Raw genomic sequence first — 24,109 nt, 5'->3', positions numbered from 1 at the left:
GGAGGGAGATCTCACCTCGTTTGAAGAAACCATGAGAAGCACTCACTCATCAAAATGGTTTCAAGCTATGGAAGATGAAATGAGATCTATGAGTAGCAATAAAGTCTTGGATTTAGAAGAAAATCCTAAAGGAGCTAAGGCAGTAGGTTGTAAATGGGTCTACAAAACAAAATGTGACTCCAAAGAGAATGTGGAAAGATATAAAGTGCGACTTGTGGAAAAAGGCTTCACACAAAGAGAAGGAATAGATTATAATGAGATATTTTCTACAGTCTTATGTAAGGATTCCTTTAGAATCATAATGGTTTTAGTGGCGTACTATGACTTAGAATTACATCAGATGGATGTAAAGACGGCATTCCTCAACGGGGATTTAGATGAAAATGACTACATGGCACAAACCAAAGGTTTTGTCGTGGAAGGAAAAATACGTATGGGATGCCGCCTGAAGAAATCCATTTATGGATTAAAGTAAGCCTCCAGATAGTGGTATTTGAAGTTTGATGAAACAATAAGAAAATTTGGGTTTATTGAGAATAAGGAGGACAATTGCGTTTATGCAAAGTTCAATAGTAGGAAATTTATTTTCCTCATCATATATGTAGATGTCATCTTACTCGCTAGTAGTGATGTTAGTCTGCTATTGGAGACGAAGAAGTCTTTGTCCTCGAATTTTGATATGAAAAATCTCGGTGAAGTTTCATTCGTTTTAGAAATTGAAATTCACCGAGATAGAAGAATTGAAATTCACCGAGATAGAAGAAAGGGGGTTTTAGAATTATCGCAAAAGGCATACTTGGAAAAGATTCTAAAGAAGTACAGTATGCATGCGAGTAAACCTATGCATGCTCCTATAGTCAAGGGCGATACATTTGGAAAATTTCAGTGTCCCAGGAATCAATATGAGATCTATCAAATGAAAGCGGTTCTATATGCTTCAGCTGCCGGAAGATTAATGTATGCTCAAGTATGTACACGTCCTGACTTAGCTTTTGTGACCGAGATACTTGGCAGATATCAGGATAATCCAGGAATAGATCACTGGAGAATGGTAAAGAAGGTATTGCATTATACATAAGGTACGAAAGGTCTCATGTTAACGTATAGAAGAACTGATTCCCTAGAAATAGAATGGTCCTCAGATTTAGATTTTGTGGGAGATATAGACAATAGAAAGTCCACGTTAGGTTATGTATTCACTCTCGTAGGCAGAGCTATATCGTGAAAAAGCACCAAGCAAATCGTCATTGTATCATCCACGATGTACGCCGAGTTTGTAGCATGTTATGAGGTCATGGGACTGGCAAAATGGCTAAAGAAATTTGTACCCAGGTTAAGAGTGGTAGACAACATTCAAAGGTCACTCAAGATGTACTGCGACAATGAGCCAGCAGTGTTTTATGCTCACAACAATAAGTCAAGTGGTACTGCCAAATACATTAACATCAAGTTTTATGTTGTGAAAGAGAAAATCCAGAATCATACCATTAGTCTAGAGCATATAAGAATAAAGGAAATTCTTGCGGATCCGCTCACAAAAGGCTTACCACTCAATGTGTTTAGAGAACACTTACCCGGCATGGGTTTATGGGAAAGCCTATGATCCCTGGATACTAAGGATCAAGAATAAGAATTTGTTTCAAAATAGAAATGTGTATTGTAGCTGTTAAATCTGATAGTACGTGACCAACTATTATGACGAGGCATGATCTATACATTGATCTGTGATGAAATGGGTGCTAAGTTAAGCATTCCAAATTTAAGACTAAGTTTAAGTATAAGATAAGATCAAGGGGGAGAATGTTAGTATTGATCTCATCCGACTCGGTCCAACGGCCGAGCCGGACTCCTGATCACGCTCTGATCGGGGGCGCTCAACCGTACATGGTTGGCAGCCCCGTCACACAGCGCTATAAAAGAAAAGGTGAGGGTCAGAGGCACGCATGCCAAGGTTCGTCGTGCCCACCAGACCTACCGACAAAATCCTAGACCCGATCTAAGCAGCGCTGAAGCGGCGGGAAGCACCGCCGCCACCGTCTCCACCCTCGCCGTCAACTCCGCCGTTACCACCATGTTAATGGCAAGCTCATCATCCAAGCTCGATGGTGGTGCTCTCTCTACTCTCTCTCCCTCTCGGTTATTCATGTTTAGATGTAAGACTTTGATTTTACCCTAACAATCAAGTTGTTAACCAGACACATCCTAGATTTCCATCACCTATGCGTCCCTTGGCTCGCTTCAATCAGTCGTCAACTCCTCTGAGCATCTGCAGGTCGCCTCGCCCTCCAGCCATGTGACGCCTCGCCCGTCTGTCCGACTAATTTCGGCGCGGGACCCCGCACCACCCGCCGGAGCCGCAAGCCCGCAACCGCCGCGCCGCTAACGCGGCGGCAGCAGGAGACGGGAGAGGGAGAGGAAAAAAAACATGCGCGAGGGCGAGGTGGTTGTAAACTTCCACGCGACCGCGTGCGTCACGAGTGCGCCAGCCAGAGAACGAACGAATCGTCGCGTAGGCTCGCGTCCGCGGCCCGCCGGCTTCCGCTCGGCGCGCGAATCTTCTCGACCCGTCCGGCCAAGCAACCCAATCCGATCCGCCATGCATTTCTTCTCTTCCCGCTCCGGCCAGTTTATAACCCCCCATCCCCCGCAACCTTCCTCCGGCGACCAACCAACCAACCGTCATCTGAGCAAGCAAAGCAAAAAACCAGAGGCAACCCACGCATCGAATTGGACAGCGGCTAAGTTCCAATCCATCCGTTCCTTTGGCCGATCGGCTGACATGGACAAGGTGCTGGCCTTCTCGATCCTGAGCGCGTCGCCGGCCGACATCGCCGCCGGCGCCGGGGCGTTCCCCACCACCCGGCTGTCGTGGCGGAGGGGCGGGGGCGGCCAGGGAGACTCCGCGGAGGCGACGCGGCAGCGGGACGGGGAGAAGCAAGGCGGCTCGCCGCGCCCCCACGGCCACGGCGGCGGCAAGGACGAGCCGGCGGCGTTCCTCCCGCGGTTCGCGCCGGAGTTCGACGGGATCGACTGCTTCGAGACCATCGTGGCGCATTAGCGAGACTTGATCGACAGGAAGCTGCTGCTGCTGCCAGCAATTGACGATTCTTTTCGCCATTCTATAGTCCGTGATGATGGTGATTTCCCGATCGATCATTATCGATCGATCGGTGTGTTTGTGTGTGTGTTGAATTGTTGATTGTCTCGACAACTGCTAATTGAGACGACGGGTTGTACTTGTACAGACAGCATGTATTATGTATGCATGCATGCATTAAGAGAGACGATTTTATAGTACTCTCTACTCTCCTTCTTGATATCAAAATACGCAGCTTCCCGCGTATTCTCGAAAAATAGTACTCTCTACTCTTTTGTACCCAAAAAAAATGGGTTGTTTCTTCTCCCTTGTGCACGGTTCATTGCCTTGGGATCGCCAGCAAGCTTGCAATTGCCATGCTTGGCGGATGATTCCTGCGCGAAAGGCCGGATAAGATAACTAATTGCGCTGTGTAATGAACTTTGCGACACCAATTATTGTTTTTCGAAAAGGATTGGCATGGATGGGGGCGAGTATCAACGGTGGACGAGCACAAACCAAACTGTTGGAGCAGTTGGCCAGGTGTCTGGTTCCCACGGCACACGACGCGTCGATTTCGAAAGCTGGGAGGTAACGTGTAGTACGCGCTGGAACAAGATTGTTTACGACTAGTAAACTTAAACGGGCAATTAACTAGCGGCAGGTCCCCTGCTTATTCAAATGGATATTCGGCTCCATCCGATGACGTGACCTGGGACAGGACCACAGGAACATCCCCTGTTGCTGCCGAGAAGGAAGGGATGGCAAGAGCGGAGCAAGTTTGGTGTCCCGATCAAGGTAACGTGTACGCGCTGGCACGTGTTTGTTTACGACCAAACGGGTACGATTCAGCAACTGGTTTTATCGCCGTGCTGAAATGGATGATCCGATCCATGCGGGTGATGCAAGCATTCTTCAACAAGAACAGAGCAGGCTTGACCATGATAGCCCCAAGTTCAAGCTCCAAAAGGTTCTTTCTTGCTTCAGAAGAATTATGGAGAAATCGAAATTATCAATAAATCAAACGAACGTATCATCATCCATTTCACTTGCTTGGTGTATACAGAGCTCTATACAAATTTCTCGGCGACACAACCCAAAAAATTGGCGAGCGGAATTAATCAATTGAACCGCAGGATCAGAAGGAGACTATGGACTCGAAGCAGTTGATCCCGTCGAACTCCGGCGCGAACCGCGCCTGCTTCCTCTCCGCGGCGGCCGCCGGGCGCGAGCCGGCCTGCTGCTCCGCGGCCTTCTTCTCCTGCTGCCTCGGAGCCGGCTTCTCCGCCTGCTGCTGCTGCTGCTTCTGGGTCACGGCGGAGGAAGAGGACCTCCACGAGAGGCGGGTGGAGAAGCCGGTCGACGAGATGTCGGCCGGCGACGAGCTCAGGATGGAGAAGGCCAGGATCTTGTCCATGATGAGTTGATGACCAGATGCAGAGCCCCTTCGCTTGCTGCTAATTTGACTCGTTGAATTTCTTTGCTGTGCTCTGTTTGGAAGTGCTCAGCTTGGTTGTGTGCTTTGCTGCTCCTCCGGCGCCGGGGTTTTATATAGGCGCCGTGTCCGCGTGCGAGAAGGGAAGAGGAAAGGGAGGGAGGAGCGCGGTGGACTGGGTCTGGGTGGGGGAAGCCGTGGCGCGCGCGGCAGGGAAAGTTCCCGGGCGGTGGCGGACGCGGCCGGAATCCGCGACTCGCGCACGGCAAGCAAGCAAGCTGAGGCGGCCGTGACTCGGCCGACGCGGTCCCCGTGCGCTGAGGCGCTGACCCCAACACGACCCCGCTGCCGCCGTGCCGCCTGGGTGGCTCGGCGAGTCGGTCAAGCTCGTTCCGACCGAAAAAAGAAAATTTAAGACGCGGGGGGACGTGGCAGCTGCTGATGCGACGAGCGGTTTCGGGGACCCTGGGCGAGGCGACACTTGGAGGTGTCTCTGGCGCACGGCAACTGCCCGCCGGTTGGGGACGTGGTGGGGGCAGGCCACCGCCCGGTGCCGCGCTGCCGGCAGACAGACCTGGCCTAGGCTAGCCCCCCGCCGCACCGAACGCGGCGGTGACGTGCCGGGCGCGGGGGCCATGGTGGTGGTCGGCTCGCCGTCGGCAGCGATAGCGAGCGCGGTGCGGGGGACGGCAACACGAGTGTGAGTGTGAGATCCTGGGATGCGACGTCTGTGTTCTTTTCTTTTCGCTGTGTCTAGCAATCAATGGCCTGCTGATGATAGTGTTCACTGTCCACCATCCCAAGAAAACAGTTAACTAGAGTGGTCTGCGGATAAGGTTGTTTGTTCGAACACCGGTCAGTCTACCGACCACATGGCGATGCCGACGGTCGAGTAGCTTCTCCGATCCCCAATTCAGAGGGTGGTAAAAGCCGAAATCGCCGAAAAGTCACTCAGGGCTCAGAGGAGTGTGGTGAAAATCCTCCAGTTCGAACGGTCAGACGGGCCGGGCAGGTCAACACGAACGCATGCGGGTGCGGCTGCCGGCACACGCCGATACCCATACGGCGGCCTTGGCCTGTCTTGACTTGGACGGCGCGCGCCGTGGCAGCTTGACTCGACGGGGACGGCAAAGGCCGCGCACGCACCCATCTCCACCCCCTGCCGGCCAGTGGGCAGTGGAGGATGACACGCCCGTGTTTATCTCCTCGCCACCGTCACCCGGCGTCCGGAGACTGCTCGCCCGGATATGGACATGTCTCTGTCTCCCTCCCTTACATTATTGCTGCTCCCGCACCTTCCCGGGTCTCCCTCGGCAAGGAGATGGGAACGTGCCCGTCTCAGTGGAGAGCACCCAGCACCCGAGCCCATTGCTCCGCCGTGATGCCGTGTCGCCTCGTGCGCTAAAGAAACGGACAACGAGAGGGCCTGGTTTGAGCTTCATATCAAGATCGAGCTCGAGTTACATGCCTTCGTCAACGCTTCTGTTACGGTACAGCTTGGCAATGGATGCATAGCAATATTCTGGACCGACAGTTAGATCGATGGATAGAAGGTGGAGCACCTAGCACCGAACCTCATCGTCACCATTCCTAAACGACTGAGAAACACAAGAACAGTCGCACAAGGGCTCCAAGATCAGAGATGGTAACAGACATCCGCGGTAGCCTGTCAGTTCAAGCACTCGTGGAATATGTCGAACTATGGCACCGTCTCTCAGCTGCGGCCTTGAACCATGGATAGGAGGATAGGTAATTGTGGCGATGGATTGATGGAAAGTATTTTGCAGCATCTGCCTACCAAAAAATGCAAGAAGGTATCACCAAGCTGCAAAGAAGCAGTCGTATTTGGAAGAACTGGACGCCACCGAAAGTGAAGTTCTTCACTTGGCTGGCAACGAAAGGCAAGCTTTGGATAGCAGATCGGCAACGACGACACAACCTAGAGGCACATGATGTTTGTTGGCTGTGTGAGCAGGAGCATGAAATGGGGGATCACATCCTAATGAACAGCTCCTACACCAAGCAAATATGGTGGGGTGCACTGTCTTGGCTGGGGCGAGCTTGCACCTTTCTGGATCAACCTAGCTCATTGCAGGACCGGTGGTCTCATGGGAGGAGGCTGCAGCTGAGAGGGATGAGGTCAGGATTTGATACACTTTTCATATTGATCATCTGGCGCTTGTGGAAAGAACGTAATGTGCGCCTGTTCAACGACTGTCCCTCGACGGTGCAGCATCTACTCAAGAGCATAAGAGAGGAGTCAGAACTTTGGATACAAGCAGGAGCTCACCGGTTGAAAAGTTTGAAAGGGGAGTAATAGGGTCTAGTTTTCTTGTTGTTTTTCGTAACTAATGCTTTACATGAGTTCTTGAGTTCTGGCTCATTGTGTTGTAAAATTTTAATTTCTTCATTTTAATATAAAGATGCGCAGCTCTACAGATATTATAGAGGAAAAAAACCAGCGGACCTCAGGAGCCTCTCCATCGGCGTCGGCGTTGAGAAGAGAGCTCGGAATGGGTCGTTAGCCAGAGTTGGAGCGGAGAAGAGCTTGGTTGGTTGGAATGGATCGATGGATCGTTCTGTGCGTTTGTAATGGCACGCTCCTGTGCAGGTTTTTATAGAGGTGGGGCCAGGCAAGCCGGCAGTCACCGTTAGTGCCAGAGGAGGAGGAGGAGGAGCCCGGATGGCATGCGCGCGCGTGCGAATGTAGAGACAGCAACAGCTTTGCCTTGGACACCCGCTGGATTTGCCTGCAACCTGCAGTCTGGTCGTTTGTCTCACGTGTCAGGGTCACGCACGCGGAAGACGTGCCGCAATATATGGTTGGGTGTGACGCGACGTGACCTGTTTTTTTTGTGTGATCCGCACGATATATAAACTTTAACGGAGGCTCAATGGTCCATTTGTGGGGTGCAAGGGTCTATTTGGAAGGGAGGAATGGAAACATAGAAAAGGAAAACAAAATAAAGGAATTCCTCAGACAACCTTATCTCTTCCGCAAGCTTTATCCATCCCTCCAGGGCTCTAGATTCATGGCCTTTCGCTCATCTCAAGCGCGTCAAGTGTAGCCTCTGCATCTGACTCCCAAGCATTTAGAGCAGACCATCAACATTTTCCCATCGGAAAGCTCGACGCCCGCTCTTGAGCAGGCACTTAGTTGGTGTAGAGGTGAGACAAAGGGCGCTTGACGGTGAGCTGTCTTTGTAGCTCTACATATCGATTTGGCGCCGACGGCGGCCAGCCAGCAAGATCCAATCACTTCTGGTTTCTCTTACCTCCATTTATTCGCGCGCTCCATTTCTCTTGCACACGCATGTGCCTCGGGCATCCGCAAAAACTTTAAGTTTGAGTGAATGTTCTGGTTCCTGCGTTTTCTTGTGAAGAAAGGAGAGTCTTTCCGGAGGAACGACGATGTTCATTCCTCCGTTCCAAGTGGCATGTGATGTCAGTGGAACATAGGAATTGCATTCCTTTGGAATTCCTTTAAAATTCCTTCAATCCAGACGAGGCCTAAGAATCGGGCCACACCTGCAGTCGGTTTTGCAGCAAGGTGCAAACTCCCCAAAGACCAAATTCAAAACAGGAAATTTTGTGTTTTGCTTAAAATAAAAGTTATTTTTTGAAGAAGAAACTAATAAGCCTCGTTCAGTTGGTTTTCCTGCTAGGTAAGTTAATTTATTTGATTGACATTTCAGAACCTAGTCCAAGATGTTTATTTTGATCGTTCAGAGTTCATGTATACGTACGCATCCCTTAATCTACTCCCAAATAACTAGAGGCGGTGGTCAGGTGGTGGTGCGCCACAGTTGCATCTCGCATTCCACCGAGCCGTCAACAATCGAAGACGACGTCTCTCGCCTCCCGGCATCATCCATTCATCCCCTATCGTAGATCCGTTCTCGATCTCCTGCACGTGTTTCCACTTTCGCGGTGCTGATTCATCTTGATGGACGAGGGCAGGACTAGCATCGGTAACTCCCGCCGGTAAAATTTGGACATGACTAAGCAATACTCCAAGGTATGCTTATATTTCCTCGTTCAATTTGAATCACTTGATTAATGTTGGTGTAGTTTTGCACTAATTATAATGGCCTACTCCTCCAAATAAGTACATCTCTAACAAATCTTAGATGTACTGCTAGTCTTGAGAAAATTCCAAAACAAGTCTCTAATCAATGATGGTATGAAGTTCTAGCCGGAAGTCTCACATCATGTGTTCGATTCTTTAGATATTCAATAAATATGCATTCATCGGAAAAAATAGGATGCAAGGATGTTCGATTCTTCAGTCTCAAACTGGGTGAGAGATGGGGATGGAGGGTGGGGGCAAAAGCCCGCTCAACCCTCCAGGTGCTCCATCCAGGGAGCTGGATGCTCTCATTGATGACCTCCATCCATATACGGATGGATCAACTTAACAATATATTTAATTTACTACATAATGAGGTTGTGATAATGACCTGAATCTGACACCATTTTGTGGTCAGGACGTTTGGCTCACGAGTGTCGCGCACGTGGAAGATACACTACAAGACACTTGTGTGTGATGTGATGTGCATGTGTGTCATGTCACCCCTACGTGATATTTCCTCTAATCGAGTAAGGGAGAACCAATGCCCCCATTGGTAGTTGTTTAGTTTTATGGACCGGGCCTACAGACGGTTCTGCAACATAATATATCTAAGGTTGGTTTTTGTGGGTGCGTGTGCGGATACATTTTTAGGCAAAGCCTATATTTCCATAAGCTTTTTTAATATTGGCCTGTTATGCCTGCATGGTGAAAAAAGTTGCGTATCCATCCAGCAGCAGAGCCAAAAACTGAAAAGGGGAGGGGCAATAGTATTAAATTTTTTTAAAAAATTGTAGTTCTATTTGAAATTTTGAATACTTTTTTGTGAAAACTTGCATTGGTGGGGGGCTCCCATGGGGGGCTCCTCCGTTGTACCCAGTGAACATTAAGGTTGCTTTGGTGCTTAGGTGAGTCAGTTTATTTAAAATTTAAATTTTAGAACCTAGCTCCGTTTAGTTAACTTTGCTATCCTATGAAAGTTCATGTGCGCCGGTTTGCTGAGGCAAGGATTGCAGGAAGAGGTACAAAGAAACCTAGCGGTAAACACAGTAAATAATATGTGAAAAAGCATGTACCTGCGTTATGTGAGGCCATGTGCCCCCTCGATTGCTAGCGTTTAGGAGACACCCGTACGTGTCGACTTGAAGTTATGAAATCGGATCCAAGTTTTGTAGACGTTACGAAATTGTCCAAACCAAAAGAACTTTTGCCAAATTAAAGAACAGAGAGCACGCGCGCGCTAAGCATGCCAATACGGAGCGACGGCGTCGAAACAGAGCACGCCATCGAACGCCGGGTAGAACCGCGCCTCCGCCTCGCCGCCGCGGCGCTCCTGGCCACCGGCACCCTTCGTCTCCGCCTCGCTCGCCCTCTCGGCCGCGATCTTCCCGCCACTCCACGCCGCCGCCGATCCAGTCCCGCCGGCTGCACCCCTGCCGTTGCCCTCCTCCGCCTTGCCGCGGGCGAAGCTCTCCAGCACGCCGGCGCTCATGCCCGGGCCGAAGACGTTGCCGGGCCCCGTGCCGATGAGGGACAACCCCAGGATCCTGTCCATGCCGCCGCCCTGACTGCTGCCCACTTCCCACGCGACGCGGCGGCGGTTGCTGTGTTGCATGTACGGGACAGGACGGCCGGGGAAACGATGGCGTCGGACTCTGACATGTATAGGCTGCGCCCTATGGTCAAACCGAGTCGGATCACGCTCCGCCGCCAATGGCGGGTACGTGTCCCATCGCACTCGGATCGACTCCGAGTAGGAGTCGACGACGGCGGCCGTCCATGTTGGCCACGGAATAGGTTTGTGCCCTCTGCACGACGTCCATTTTCGATTTTCCACGACGACGTCCAAATTGCTTTGCCCCGATCCACTTCTGAATTGTCATGGCCACTCATCGCACAGAGAGGTACTTAGCATCGGACAGCAACAACCACGCAGAACAGCAGAGGTTATACTACTACAACAATCCTTTGATGTACTTGAATACACACGCAAGCAACTACTAGTTCATAAAACTTATTACGTTGTCACATTATCACAAGCAACTAAACGATCCGTAACTGCTGCCGGCAACTGAGAGCCCATGTTAACCGTGGACGGAATTGCTATTAGAAAGCATCGAGCACTACTAATATTGCTGTGCGTGCAGCATCTATCATTCAGGCATGCGCCAGTTTCAACAAATGGGCAATAACAATACTGAAGACTACATGCAAAGAGTCGAGACAAAAAGTTATACATTGTACACTGCATTGGTGTTCTCAAATCTCAAGTTCCAGCCTGATGATACCATGCACATTCTCGCTTAAGCATAGCAGCTGTACAGGATCTGCAAATAATTTCTGGATCCCTTTCTACCTCTACAGCTTCAACTGACTGGATTCCGATTTCTGTCCATTATTATGCTGATCACATTTATCTTCAGTAGGATCATCATATCCGGACAAAAAATTTCTCACATACGGAGTCGATAGACTGGAAGTACAACTTTCTTACTGCCTCGTTGAATATAAGTAGCCACCATATAGCTGAGAATCCAAGTCCAAAACCAAGTCCTGAAACTACATACAACAATACATCATGGGCATGTGTGTCTTCGTCATTGTATATTGGGTTTAGCTTGTGTTCATAACAGCTCTCAGAAACAAGAGGACTGCAGAGGTATTTGTTGCCAGCATATATGTATGGATCTTCATCACCGAGAGTTTGAAGCTGAGAACCTTGAGGTATCTTCCCGGAAAGATTGTTGTACGACATGTTCAGGCGGCTTAGCGAGTGCAATGATGCCATGCTCTGAGGAATCGCACCAGAGAGATGGTTCCATGAGATATCAAGGGACTCTAATGAATCCATACTGCCAATTCTCTCTGGAATACGTCCACTAAGGCGATTTCTTGACAGATTCAGGTTCTTGAGTTGCGCAAGAGCTCCAAATTCAACAGGAATTTCTCCGGTTAGAGCATTATCAGAAAGGTCAATGCTCGTCATCAAGTAAAGAATCCTAGAGTATAATCTTTCATCTCCTTTGGTTGTAATGTATAAGCTCGCACTGTAAATTACAATATAACCAACATCGAAGCCTCGAAACATAAACGATGTAATAGGCGCTGATTGTCGTGAAGCCATCCAAGTGAAATTCCCAATATTTCGCGGCAGGGGCCCAGAAAGCTTGTTATTGGCAAGATCCAGCACTTGAAGGTGTTGAAGTTGTGATAATCCATCAGGAATATTTCCGGAGAACTGATTTGATCTCAACCTGAGGATAACAAGTAAGTGCATATTACTCCCTATCCATGTAGGTATGGTTCCCTCGAAATGGTTCTCTCCAAGATCAAGTAAAATCAAAGAGTCACATGAGCTTAGAGAGAAGGGCAACACCCCAGAGAGCATGTTCTTGTTTAAATGCAAAGAGGCAAGTGAAGTAAGAGAGCCTATGCTCGATGGAATTTCTCCTTCAAGGTTGTTGTTCGAGAAGTCCAGCACAAATAGGCGTGTGTTCTGCTTCCAGCAGTTAGGAAGTTCACCTGATAAGTTGTTGTTTGATAGATCTATTCCTGACAGCAACTCCATGTCGCAGAAATACACAGGTATGCTTCCGTTCAGATGATTGTTCGACAAGGAAACGAATAGCAATCCGCTACCTCCTAAATGGTAGGGTAACGGCCCAGTGAAAGAATTGTTAGAGAGATCCAGCGCTTCAAGACTTGTTGGCATATCAGGAATCTGACCTTCTAAATGGTTAGAACCAAGCCCCAAGATTCTAAGTGACTCCATGTGTACCATAGAGGCTGGAAGAGTGCCTGTGAGCTGGTTGTTGGAGAGATCCAAGTAAGTCAGAGACGTCAGAGAAGTCCAATCAGGCAAAGTGCCTTCAGTTCCCGTGTTGTGCAAATCTATTCTTGCAATACTAGTCTGTGTCCGGAGCCACTGCGGCACTCCCGATTTTAGTGGGCAAGAATGTAATTGGAGGTGATGCAGCTGAAAAGGTGGCACCCAGTCTGTGCGTACAGAAATCCTCAAAAGATTAGAGGATAGATCAAGCACAGTTAACGAGAATAGATTGGCTAGGTGTTCTTCATACAGGACGCCTTGCAGAAAATTGTAAGAAATATCCAGCTCATATAAGTTTGTGAGCTGACCGATATCGGAAGGTACAGGACCTGATAGTGCGTTGTTGTGGAGGTTGATTGACAAGAGCGTCTTGAAGGACCCAAGCCATCCAGTTAGACTTCCAGATAGATTGTTACTCCCCAAGTTGATGAATTCTAGTTTCTTCATGCACCTGGCCATAGCTTTCCCCAGGTTGTCCATATCACCAACAAGATTGTTTGAGAACAAATCTAGGACCTGCAAGTTGCAAAGTTTGCCTATTGATGTTGGAATTGCTCCTTCCAAACTGTTCTCGGACAGATAAACATATTCAAGGGCAGTTAAATTTCCTACAGCTTCAGGAATCGACCCATGAAGTCCAGTGTTGGACAACTCAATGTGTGTCATAGTTGTTATGTTTGTTAACCAATGTGGGAAGGTAGAATTGAGGTAGTTGCCTGACAGATCAACTTTATTGAGAAACGTGAAGTTAGATTGTGATAGAGAGTTCAGGTCGGTGGGTGGAAGATGAGTAGTAGACAAATGAAGCTCCTCAAGGAAAGCAAGCATGTTCAATGACTCAAGCCAGTCTGAAGCAGCAGAAAAGTTCCACGATGACATGTCAAGGTAGGCCAGTGAAGAAAGCCCAGAGAGCCACAGAAGGTTGTCCACAGAGCTACTGGAAGTGAATATGCGATCAGCAATGCTTATATCAAGATAATTCAGCTTCGACAAGTTTCCAAGGTGAGGGGGAATTTTCCCACCAAAGCCAGCAAAAGACAAGTCAAGATGCCTAAGGTTCTTGAACGATCCAATGAACTCAGGGATACTTCCACCACCAAAATCATTGCCATGAAGATCAAGGTACTCTAGATGAGTCAAATTAACCAATGATGGGCTGATGTCACCTGTCAGAGCATACTCCATGCTTTCATTGTTGCGGAGGTTGAGCTTGATAATGTGCCCCGTCTTGTTACATGTCACTCCATACCAGCTGCAACAATTTAGACCCCTCCATGACGAAAGTACGCCCTGATGGTCCTTCAGGGTGGCCTTCAAGTCGAATAGCGCATTCCTTTCATTTCCAATGCACCCGCTCGCTGTTGTGGTTTTGGTGGTTACTAGTAGCAAAATAAGAAACAAAGAAAGCAGTGAAAGGCGCATGATGCTTTTCATGTTGGCCCTGCTGCAGCTTTAGGAGTTTATATGAGAAACAACAAGAAGTGCCAGAGAAGGCACCTGTTCCACACTAGTATGCCAAGATGGTCAAAGAATGCAGCTGTATTAAAGAAAGAGCAGTGGTGTTTACACCACGCAATGAGAAGAACTGGTCCAGTCCCTCCTGAAGTTCGTTACTGCAGTCTATAGCCTCCTCTCATCCTACGTAATACTACCCTAACAATTTAAGGATTACACAAGTTTGGATACTAAGGATTTGTTTGGAGCCACCGTTGCTAATAGTTAGAAGCTAAAATTAGCAGGTGAGGATCCAGATATAGCTCAACCTGCTAATAATTACTCCCTCTATTCTTTTTTGATAGAACTATTTCATCTTGTAAAATGATCAAGGAGAATGAACTCTACTTATCATCTAATGAATCATGTCATCATATGCATGCACCAATTATTTTTTTTTAGAAAAGTTACTCTCCACGGGAATCGAACAGTCATATGTGTCAAGCACGAGGTGGCAACTTAAATAGGATTATCAAAAGAGAAAAATTTAGTTTTGCAAATAGCCCTATTAAAAGAGAATGGAGGAGTACTAGTCAAATGCCCCTGCTAATAGTTAGTCAGCTAGCAACTATTAGCTATTAACCAGCAAACTATTTTAGCAATAATGGATCCAAAAAGGTCCAGAACCAACCAAGAAGACTATTATAACATCCTATTGTATGGTGCTTAATCATCTCTCCTGAATCAACACTGACTAGGTCATCACCCCCCTATCAATGGAAGGGTTATTATAATTATATTTAAATTAGGATTGGATTGAACTTTTCACTTGTATGATCCAAGTGTTAAGATTAGATTCTTTTGGAGGAAGCCTAAAGATTAGAAGAATTTCTTACTAGAAAATTTCCCAACTGGATATCTTCGTAGACCCCAAAGTGGGGGAAAGATGAACCCCCTCCAAGTGGCAATACCTCCTAACTCGATGTGACAATGTACTATATGGAATTCCTTTTGGACCCACATCACCTGCCCTCATAATTCAAACTATAATTGGGTCTGTTCGCTTCAGCTTATAAGCTGGCTGAAAAGCTGAAACGGCTGATTTGTTGTGAGAGGAAAACACTGTTTGGTGGCTGATAAGCCGGCTGAATAAGCTGAAGCGAACATGCCCAATATAACTTTGCTATTGCTACTTGTTTCATCCTCCTGAACCAACGCGACCTGATCATCTCCCGTCCATCCTCTGATGAAGTAGTATAGTTCTTCTTTACGATGCTGCTTTTTTATAAGGTCTATGATGCTTCTTAGAGAAATGATATTGCATCATCATCAACAATTTTTTTTAGAAAAAAACATACACGGCTTTGGTCTGAAAGTCGGAGTAAGATACGGCAGGGACTGGCTTGTTGTTGTCCCCTGGCGTCCGTGTGTGCGCAATCATCACAAGGTGGTGCGTGCCAGCTTATTCCTGCAACATTTGTTGCAAAAAATTTGAACATGTGAGAGAGACAAATGGAACCAGGCGTTGTGAGGTGCTACTACCGGATCGGCATCTCGTACCGGTGCTCTCGCTGGCTGCGCATCGTTGCGTCGCTGTGGATCTTCCACAGGTCATCCGATGCGGATGTTCCTGGTGCACCACCATCACTGGTGCTTCCCCTTGGCGTGGAGCGGTGACGGTGGCCCGGATTCGTGGCTAACGTGACCGGATCCGATGATGAGTCCCTCGGAGAGCCCGTGATGCTGACGGCACTCGAGGCTCGCAGAGCCTCTCCTTCCCGTTCCCCCCTCCCCACCCCTAGGGATCTTCTGAAGTGTTGATTAAACATTACTGATGTTGAGGACATTTGTGACCGACACTGTTCTTGCTGATTCCTTTTGGTGCTGTGTGATCCTTGGAAGTTATTCCAGAAGGATAAAATGAGGACCATTGTTGCTTGCTTGTTGATACTGCTTCCAGTGATGAGCCTTGAAATCCTTCAAATTAGGGCATGTTTTCTTCCACTTGCTAAACTTTAGCACCCGTCACATCGAATGTTTAGATACTAATTAGGAGTATTAAACGTAGACTATTTACAAAACCCATTACATAAGACGAATCTAAACGGCGAGACGAATCTATTAAGCCTAATTAGTCCATGATTTGACAATGTGTTGATTAATTAGGCTTAATTAGGCTTAATAGATTCGTCTTGCCGTTTAGATTCCACTTATGTAATTGGTTTTGTAAATAGTCTACGTTTACTGCTCCTAATTAGTATCTAAACATTCGATGTGACATGTGCTAAAAATAAGACACGGGAAGAAAACGCCCCCTTCGTAAAGGTGTACTAACAGGAGCCTGTAACCGTTCTGCAGGGTGCTTGAGCACAGGTCATGTTACCGTCCTGAATTCTGATTGCTGGCTCTAACTTCCTGTGGGTTTTTTTTATCTTCCTTAGGTGGTATTTGGATCACTAGTTCATGAGCTAAACTTTAGCTCCTAAACTTTAGTCCTAGGGTGTTTGGATCCATAGGCTAAAATTTAATCTTCCTTCAAACAATGACTGATTTGCCCCTCATTAATTAACCTCTTTGTGCTTGTGCTCTTGCTCGCTGCACCGCCCGCTCTCTGGCTCGTTTCTTGCACTGCCCCTCCCTTGACGTACCTGCAGACGAGCAATATCGACGGCACCACGTACAGGCTGGGCTATTTGCGAAGCGATGTCACCGATGGAGTGAACACGCCGGAGATTTCCTGGCTTCCTCCGCGGCTCCGCTGCAGGCAGCCTGTAGGGACGGGCACCAGCGTCGCTCGCATGGACCGGCTCCAGCGCTGGTACCTCCGCCACTCTCCCCCACGCCACCATCCATCGGCAGCTTGCGCTGCCAAGAACAGGGGAAGCGGACCGCTGCCGCTATGCTAGGGACCTGTGCAAAGAAGCCGATGTCCCACACCGCCAACTCTCCCCGGACGCGAAGGCGGCGAGAACGGAGACGGCGCGCTCACGGGAGGACGAGAGGAGGTCCCCGCCGGCGGAGTCGAGCAGTGCCGCCACCGCGGAGATGGCCGTGGCGGCGGAGGGCACCGGGAGCGCTGCCACGGTGCCCGCCAGCTCCTCCAACGCGGCACCGGGAGCACACGGGTCTGCTCCCGCCTCCCGGATCCAGCGCGACGCTGGTAGCACATGGAGAGGGCGGAGGTGAAGTCGAAGACGGAGTCGCGAGAGGCCGCGGCAAAGGCGGTAGGGCCCGCGGGATTGCGCGTCCAGTCGGCGATGTGGCCCAGCTTGTCGGAGCGGGAGAAGGGCGCGAAGGGGATGGAGGTGCCGCTGCCCAGAGACTGCGGCGGCGGCGGCGGAGGAGACTTCGGGCGAGAGGGGAGGCGCACCTGGAGTGCCTTCTTGCTGTCGATGGCGACCCACATGGTGGAGTCCTCGACGGCGAGGGAGGAGCCCCCCGGACGCGGGCGGCCGCGCGGCGTCACCGATGGCCAACACGAGCTCGCCGTCAACCGAGACGTGGAGGGAGTACAGTGCCACCACGGCGGCCTCCCTTCCCATCCTCCCTCTTGCCGGTGGCCGCGGCCCCCAGATCTGGCGGCTGGCGGCATCGAGGCCGGCGGCGGCGGGGTTGAGGCGGTGGCGGAGGAGGTGGCGGTGGGGGCGAGGCGGAGGCGGAGAAGGAGGTGGCGGTGGGGGCGAGGCGGAGAAGGAGAAGGAGGTGGCCGGCGGCGGCGGGGACAAGGCAGAGGCGGAGGAGGAGGGGTAGCGGGGGCGAGGTGGAGGCGGAGGCGGAGGTGGCCGGCGGCGGCGGGGGCAAGGCGGAGGCGGAGGTGGCCGGCGGCGGCGGGGGCAAGGCGGAGGCGGAGGAGGAGGTGGCGTCGCCGTGGGGCCAAGCGGAGGCGGCGGGGCCGGCGAGGCGAGGTGAGGCGGCGGGCGGCGAAGGAGGCGGGGCTGGGCGGAGCTTGCGGGGAGGGAGAGAGAGTGCACAGAGAGAGAGAGTGCGGGGAGGAGAGAGAAGGGGTAAGGAGAGGAAAGTGGCATCCAGAGCACTTTTAGCCCCTTTTAGGGTCTATTTGGAGGCTAAAATTTTTAGTCTAAAGTTTAGTTCTTTGCCCTTTTTGCCCACCTGCTTGGATCCCAAGAGCTAAATTTTGAACTAAAAGTGCAGAACTAAAATTTAGCTCATGGATCCAAACAGGTCCTTAATTATTTTGGTTTGTTTACTGTCACTCATGTTTTAATCACTCATGCTCTCAGGCGAAATGGTTTAGAACTTGAGTAAAAAGAACAGAGGGAGAAGGAGTTACGTGCCCAAATAATTGATGAAGCTGAATAAGGTCCACAACAGAGACAGGGAGAAGGTACGTGAGAAAATCTGAGTTATTAGTGCATTTCTCTATATCTGTAAGCTAATCTGCATTTATTACTAATTTCTTTATTGCCATGCGGCAGATTTTTGTATCCAGTCAGGAGAAATTCCATGCTAGCGTGGACAAGCAGTACTGCAAATCGATTTCAGAGCTCATTTCACGATTTTTTTTTGTCTGACAAATTAAGTTCACTACATGATGTATTTTGCTTAATGATTAGATATTAGCTAGTGTGTCAAGTACTGTTCTGCGCATATGAAGTGAGAATCATTCGCAAAGGGAATAATTGCTAATGACAACATGTGCATGAATCATATATGCAGTACTTCAGTGAAACAATTTATGAACACGTACTGTACTCTTACAGAAAGCCATATCTTGTTGCATATGTACAATAATTACACCATGACTACCAAGGAGTCACCCTTCCAGGCACTAGCCAAAGAGGCTCCCAGTCACTGAAGCCGACAATGATTTACTGACATAGGTCGATTCTGTATCGGAGGTTTCCGGTAGAAACTCATCCGTCGAGGTACCTGAGAAGAAATAAACGTTTAGTTCAAAACTGGTTTTCAGGACCTAGTGGAGGTTTCCGGTAGAAACTCATCCGTCGAGGTACCTGAGAAGAAATAAACGTTTAGTTCAAAACTGGTTTTCAGGACCTAGTACAAAGCTATTTAATATTGATTATTTATCTAGCAACTAAAGATTCTGAAAATACCTCTGCATATGATACTTAAATTATAACGTTTGGCAGTAGTAGTGAATGCATCTTGACACAATGTACCTAAGAAACTAGTATAACAACATTGTCAAATTTGCCTCAGAGAACAGTAGTCTGGGAAAACATAGGGGGCGTTTGGTTCCCTTTGCTTATTTTTAAGCAAGTGTTACATCAATGTTTAGATACTAATTAGTAGTATTAAACGTAGGCTATTTATAAAACCTATTACATAAGTGGAGGCTAAACAGCGAGACGAACCTATTAAGCCTAATTAATCCATCATTAGCAAATGTTTACTGTAGCAACACATTGTCAAATCATGAACTAATTAGGCTTAATAGATTCGTCTCGCCGTTTAGCCTCCACTTATGTAATGGATTTTGTAAATAGTCTACGTTTAATACTCCTAATTAGTATCTAAACATTGATGTGATACTTGTTTAAAAATAAGCAAATGGAACCAAACCAGGCTATATATTGATTCAATGGTCAAATTTTACAGAAAGAGCATAATAGTGCGTTTGATCCGCACCTGGTGAGGTGACTGGTCTGCGACGACATATTTCAAAACATCAAAGAAAGTATTCTGTCCTACAGAAGCAGCCTTATGGAAATAAAGGACAGCCGTATCGGTGGTGGCTCGAGCTCTCAACTCAAGCAGATTGCGATTGATTTCATTCTCATGCTGAGAAATATATGGCCTAAAGAAAGTCCCATAAATGTCCGTAGTTCCCTGCAATGAAAGAGCATATATCAATCCTATGTACTAAACATCTGTAAGGTAGCCTTCAACATGAGTGCAAATAATGTTAGGGACTCATAAAAAAAACTGAAGGAAATCACAACCTTAAGCAGTCTCACCATGATATTGTAAAATCTCCGAATCTCTCCGAAACAGTCAGCAGGCAACTAAAATCCTAGACAGAGGAAACAAAACTGTATTTGGCAGATTGCTTATGGAAGCCAATGTTGTGAACACAGAAATTGTTAAACCACCTTACCAATACTGACACCAAGACACTAAAATATGAGCTGCTCAATCTCCGGTTTGTTCAGTTCTACAGTCTTGTAGCATTCATAGGCAGGATAGGCGCAGCCAAAGGCCAACCTACACGAAGGAAGATAAATGAAATGTTAGTGTTAAATTTCTTATCTCCGCTCGCGGCTCGCTGCTCAGAGGATCCGCCCTCCCCTCCGGTGGCTCGCGCAGGCCTGCTGCTCATGCGGATCCGCCCTCCCCTCCGGTGGCTCGCGTGGGCCTGCGCGCCGCCGTTTAGCCGCCATCCTTGCCGCTCCTATGAGGCTCGCACAAGGCTGTTTACCCACCCTCCCCGGCTTCGGTGGTAGAGCCGTTTTGAAATTGCTCCTTTAATTTTGGTGGTGGAGCTGTTTTGAAATTACCCCTTTGGTAGGGTTTCACCAAAAACTGGTGGAGAAAAACTTTAAGAAGCCCTACCAAACGGAGCGTTAGCATCGGATAGCAACAACCACGCAGAACAGCAGAGGTTATACTACTACAACAATCCTTTGATGTACTTGAATCCACACGCAAGCAACTACTAGTTCATAAAGCTTATTACGGTGTCACATTATCACAAGCAACTAAACGATCCCTAACTGCTGCCGGCAACTGAGAGCCCATGTTAACCATGGACAGAATTTCTATTAGAAAGCATCGAGCACTACTAATATTGCTATGTGTGCAGCATCTATCATTCAGGCATGCGCCAGTTTCAACAAATGGGCAATAACAATACTGAAGACTACATGCAAAGATTGAGACAAAAAGTTACACATTGTACACTGCATTGGTGTTCTCAAATCTCAAGTTCCAGCCTGATGGTACCATGCACATTCTCGCTTAGTCATAGCAGCTGTACAGGATCTGCAAATAATTTCTGGATCCCTTTCTACCTCTACAGCTTCAACTGACTGGATTCCGATTTCTGTCCATTAATATGCTGCTCACATTTATCTTCAGTAGGATCATCCGGACAAAAAATTTCTCACATACGGAGTCGATAGACTGGAAGTACAACTTTCTTACTGCCTCGCTGAATATAAGTAGCCACCATATAGCTGAGAATCCAAGTCCAAAACCAAGTCCTGAAAATACATACAACAATACATCATGGACATGTGTGTCTTCGTCATTGTATATTGGGTTTAGCTTGTGTTCATAACAGCTCTCAGAAACAAGAGGACTGCAGAGGTATTTGTTGCCAGCATATATGTATGGATCTTCATCACCGAGAGTTTGAAGTTGAGAACCTTGAGGTATCTTCCCGGAAAGATTGTTGTAGGACATGTTCAGGTGGCTTAGCGAGTGCAATGATGCCATGCTCTGAGGAATCGCACCAGAGAGATGGTTCCATGAGATATCAAGGGACTCTAATGAATCCATACTGCCAATTCTCTCTGGAATACGTCCACTAAGACGATTTCTTGACAGATTCAGGTTCTTGAGTTGCGCAAGAGCTCCAAATTCAACAGGAATTTCTCCGGTTAGAGCATTATCAGAAAGGTCAATGCTCTTCATCAAGTAAAGAATCCCAGAGTATAATCTTTCATCTCCTTTGGTTGTAATGTATAAGCTCGCATTGTAATATACAATAATCCCAGAGTATAATATTCCATCTCCTCTGCCTTGAAACATTAACGATGTAATACGCGCTGATCGTTGTGAAGCCATCATAGTGAAATTCCCAATATTTCGCGGCAGGGGCCCAGAAAGCTTGTTATTGGCAAGATCCAGAACTTGAAGGTGTTGAAGTTGTGATAATCCATCAGGAATATTTCCGGAGAACTGATATGATCTCAACCTGAGGATAACAAGTAAATGCATATTACTCCCTATCCATGTAGGTATGGTTCCCTCGAAATGGTTCTCTCCAAGATCAAGTAAAATCAAAGAGTTACATGAGCTTAGAGAGAAGGGCAACACCCCAGAGAGCATGTTCTTGTTTAAATGCAAAGAGCCAAGTGAAATAAGAGAGCCTATGCTCGATGGAATTTCTCCTTCAAGGTTGTTTTTCGAGAAGTCCAGCACAAATAGGCGTGTGTTCTGCTTCCAGCAGTTAGGAAGTTGACCTGATAAGTTGTTGTTTGATAGATCTATTCCTGACAGCAACTCCATGTCGCAGAAATACACAGGTATGCTTCCGTTCAGATGATTGTTCGACAAGGAAACAAATTGCAATCCGCTACCTCCTAAATGGTATGGCAACGGCCCAGTGAAAGAATTGTTAGAGAGATCCAGCACTTGAAGACTTGTTGGCATATCAGGAATCTGACCTTCTAAATGGTTAGAACCAAGCCCCAAGAATCTAAGTGACTCCATGTGTACCATAGAGGCTGGAAGAGTGCCTGTGAGCTGGTTGTTGGAGAGATCCAAGTCAGTCAGAGACGTCAGAGAAGTCCAAGTCCAATCAGGCAAAGTGCCTACAGTTCCCGTGTTGTGCAAATCTATTTTTGAAATACTAGTCTGTGTCCGGAACCACTGCGGCACTCCCGATTTTAGTGGGCAAGAACGTAATCGGAGTATATACAGCTGAAAAGGTGGCACCCAGTCTGTGCGTACAGAAATCCTCAAAAGATTAGAGGATAGATCAAGCACAATTAACGCGGATAGATTGGCTAGGTGTTCTTCATACAGGACGCCTTGCAGAGAATCGTAAGAAATATCCAGCTCATTTAAGTTTGTGAGCTGACCGATATCGGAAGGTACAGGACCTGATAGTGAGTTGTTGCTGAGGTTGATTCTGAAGAGCGTCTTCAAGGACCCAAGCCATCCAGTTAGACTTCCAGATAGATTGTTATTCCCCAAGTAGATGGTTCCTAGTTGCTTCATGCACCTGGCCATAGCTTTCCCCAGGTTGTCCATATCACCAACAAGAGTGTTTGAGAACAAATCTAGGACCTGCAAGTTGCAAAGTTTGCCTATTGATGTTGGAATTGCTCCTTCCAAACTGTTCTCGGACAGATAAACATATTCAAGGGCAGTTAAATTTCCTACAGCTTCAGGAATCGACCCATGAAGTCCAGTGTTGGACAACTCAATGCGTGTCATAGTTGTTATGTTTGTTAACCAATGTGGGAAGGTAGAATTGAGGTAGTTGCCTGACAGATCAACTTTATTGAGAAACGTGAAGTTAGATTGTGATAGAGAGTTCAGGTCGGTGGGTGGAAGATGAGTAGAAGACAAATAAAGCTCCTCAAGGAAAGCAAGCATGTTCAATGACTCAAGCCAGTCTGAAGCAGCAGAAAAGTTCCACGATGACATGCCAAGGTAGGCCAGTGAAGAAAGGCCAGAGAGCCACAGAAGGTTGTCCACAGAGCTACTGGAAGTGAAGCTGCGATGAGGAAAGCTTATATCAAGATAATTCAGCTTCGACAAGTTTCCAAGGTGAGGAGGAATTTTCCCACCAAAGCCAGCAAAAGACAAGTCAAGATGCCTAAGGTTCTTGAACGATCCAATGAACTCAGGAATACTTCCACCACCAAAATCATTCCGACTAAGATCAAGGTACTCTAGATGAGTCAAATTAACCAATGATGGGCTGATGTCACCTGTAAGAGCATACTCTTCGCTGAAGTTGCTGTTGTGGAGGTCGAGCTTGATGATATGCCCAGTCTTGTTGTCACATGTTGTGCCATACCAGCTGCAACAATTTAGACCCCTCCATGATGAAAGTACGCCCTGATGGTCCTTCAGGGTGGCCTTCAAGTCGAATAGCGCATTCCTTTCATTTCCAATGCACCCGCTTGCTGTTGTGGTTTTGGTGGTTACTAGTAGCAAAATAAGAAACAGAGAAAGCAGTGGAAGGCGCATGATGCTTTTCATGTTGGCCCTGCTGCAGCTTTAGGAGTTTATATGAGAAACACGAAGTGCCAGAGAAGGCACCTGTTCCACACTAGGGCCATGTTTAGTTCACTCCAAAATCCTAACTTTAACACTATGCAAAAAGAAGATTCCCTATCACATCAAACTTGCGGTACTGTATGGAGTACTGAATGTAGACGAAATCAAAAACTAATTGCACAGTTTTGTTGTACTTTGCGATACGAATCTTTTGAGCCTAATTAGTCAATATTTGGACAATAATTCACAAATACAAACGAAACGCTACAGTGTTGCTACAGTAATTTTGGTTGCCCAAAGGTGGGCAACTAAACAAGACCTAGTATG

General features: G+C 47.7%; 5 protein-coding genes across 6 annotated transcripts; all 5 read right to left on the bottom strand.

Moving 5' to 3' along the window:
* Positions 1-4,085: 4,085 nt before the first annotated feature.
* LOC117851440 (uncharacterized) lies at positions 4,086-4,614 on the bottom strand. The gene has a single exon (XM_034733258.2). It carries the CDS (start codon positions 4,491-4,493, stop codon positions 4,215-4,217), a length of 279 nt encoding a protein of 92 aa, XP_034589149.1. The 5' UTR covers positions 4,494-4,614; the 3' UTR covers positions 4,086-4,214.
* A 4,610-nt stretch (positions 4,615-9,224) lies between these two features.
* LOC117851342 (uncharacterized) lies at positions 9,225-10,469 on the bottom strand. The gene has a single exon (XM_034733140.2). The coding sequence runs from the start codon at positions 10,193-10,195 to the stop codon at positions 9,821-9,823; it is 375 nt and encodes a 124-aa protein (XP_034589031.1). The 5' UTR covers positions 10,196-10,469; the 3' UTR covers positions 9,225-9,820.
* Positions 10,470-10,644: 175 nt separating this feature from the next.
* LOC140222436 (uncharacterized) lies at positions 10,645-12,461 on the bottom strand. The gene has a single exon (XM_072292999.1). It carries the CDS (start codon positions 12,359-12,361, stop codon positions 11,012-11,014), a length of 1,350 nt encoding a protein of 449 aa, XP_072149100.1. The 5' UTR covers positions 12,362-12,461; the 3' UTR covers positions 10,645-11,011.
* A 61-nt stretch (positions 12,462-12,522) lies between these two features.
* LOC117852425 (receptor-like protein EIX1) lies at positions 12,523-14,101 on the bottom strand. The gene is made up of 2 exons (XM_034734523.2): positions 12,734-14,101; positions 12,523-12,576 (listed from the first exon to the last, which is right to left on the bottom strand). The coding sequence occupies exons 1-2, from the start codon at positions 13,841-13,843 to the stop codon at positions 12,523-12,525; spliced, it is 1,164 nt and encodes a 387-aa protein (XP_034590414.2). The 5' UTR covers positions 13,844-14,101.
* Positions 14,102-20,464: 6,363 nt separating this feature from the next.
* On the bottom strand, positions 20,465-23,788 carry LOC140222435 (uncharacterized). Of its 2 annotated transcripts, none has more exons than XM_072292998.1 (2): positions 23,505-23,788; positions 20,465-21,743 (listed from the first exon to the last, which is right to left on the bottom strand). In XM_072292998.1, the coding sequence occupies exons 1-2, from the start codon at positions 23,762-23,764 to the stop codon at positions 20,846-20,848; spliced, it is 1,158 nt and encodes a 385-aa protein (XP_072149099.1). In that variant the 5' UTR covers positions 23,765-23,788; the 3' UTR covers positions 20,465-20,845. The 2 variants fall into 2 exon arrangements, 1 of the variants encoding a protein (XP_072149099.1); XR_011897967.1 differs by having other exon boundaries at positions 21,607-21,743; positions 23,491-23,630.
* Positions 23,789-24,109: the final 321 nt, after the last annotated feature.

This window comes from Setaria viridis, chromosome 4 (genome assembly GCF_005286985.2).
Source record: "Setaria viridis chromosome 4, Setaria_viridis_v4.0, whole genome shotgun sequence".
Lineage (NCBI taxonomy): Eukaryota > Viridiplantae > Streptophyta > Magnoliopsida > Poales > Poaceae > Setaria > Setaria viridis.
The sequence above is the reverse complement of the archived record's forward strand: the minus strand, read 5'-3'. Positions and strand labels throughout refer to the sequence as shown.

Excerpts from the sequence above, each read along its gene's own strand:
- LOC140222435 (XM_072292998.1), bottom strand. The coding sequence starts at position 23,764 with ATGAAAAGCATCATGCGCCTTCCACTGCTTTCTCTGTTTCTTATTTTG. Across the intron at positions 21,744-23,504 it reads AACAGCAACTTCAGCGAAGA|GTTGAGATCATATCAGTTCT; the intron begins GTATGCTCTTAC and ends TGTTATCCTCAG.
- LOC117851440 (XM_034733258.2), bottom strand. The coding sequence starts at position 4,493 with ATGGACAAGATCCTGGCCTTCTCCATCCTGAGCTCGTCGCCGGCCGAC.
- LOC117851342 (XM_034733140.2), bottom strand. The coding sequence starts at position 10,195 with ATGCAACACAGCAACCGCCGCCGCGTCGCGTGGGAAGTGGGCAGCAGT.
- LOC140222436 (XM_072292999.1), bottom strand. The coding sequence starts at position 12,361 with ATGGTACACATGGAGTCACTTAGAATCTTGGGGCTTGGTTCTAACCAT.
- LOC117852425 (XM_034734523.2), bottom strand. The coding sequence starts at position 13,843 with ATGAAAAGCATCATGCGCCTTTCACTGCTTTCTTTGTTTCTTATTTTG. Across the intron at positions 12,577-12,733 it reads ACAACGCACTATCAGGTCCT|ACTGGGTGCCACCTTTTCAG; the intron begins GTACCTTCCGAT and ends CTGTACGCACAG.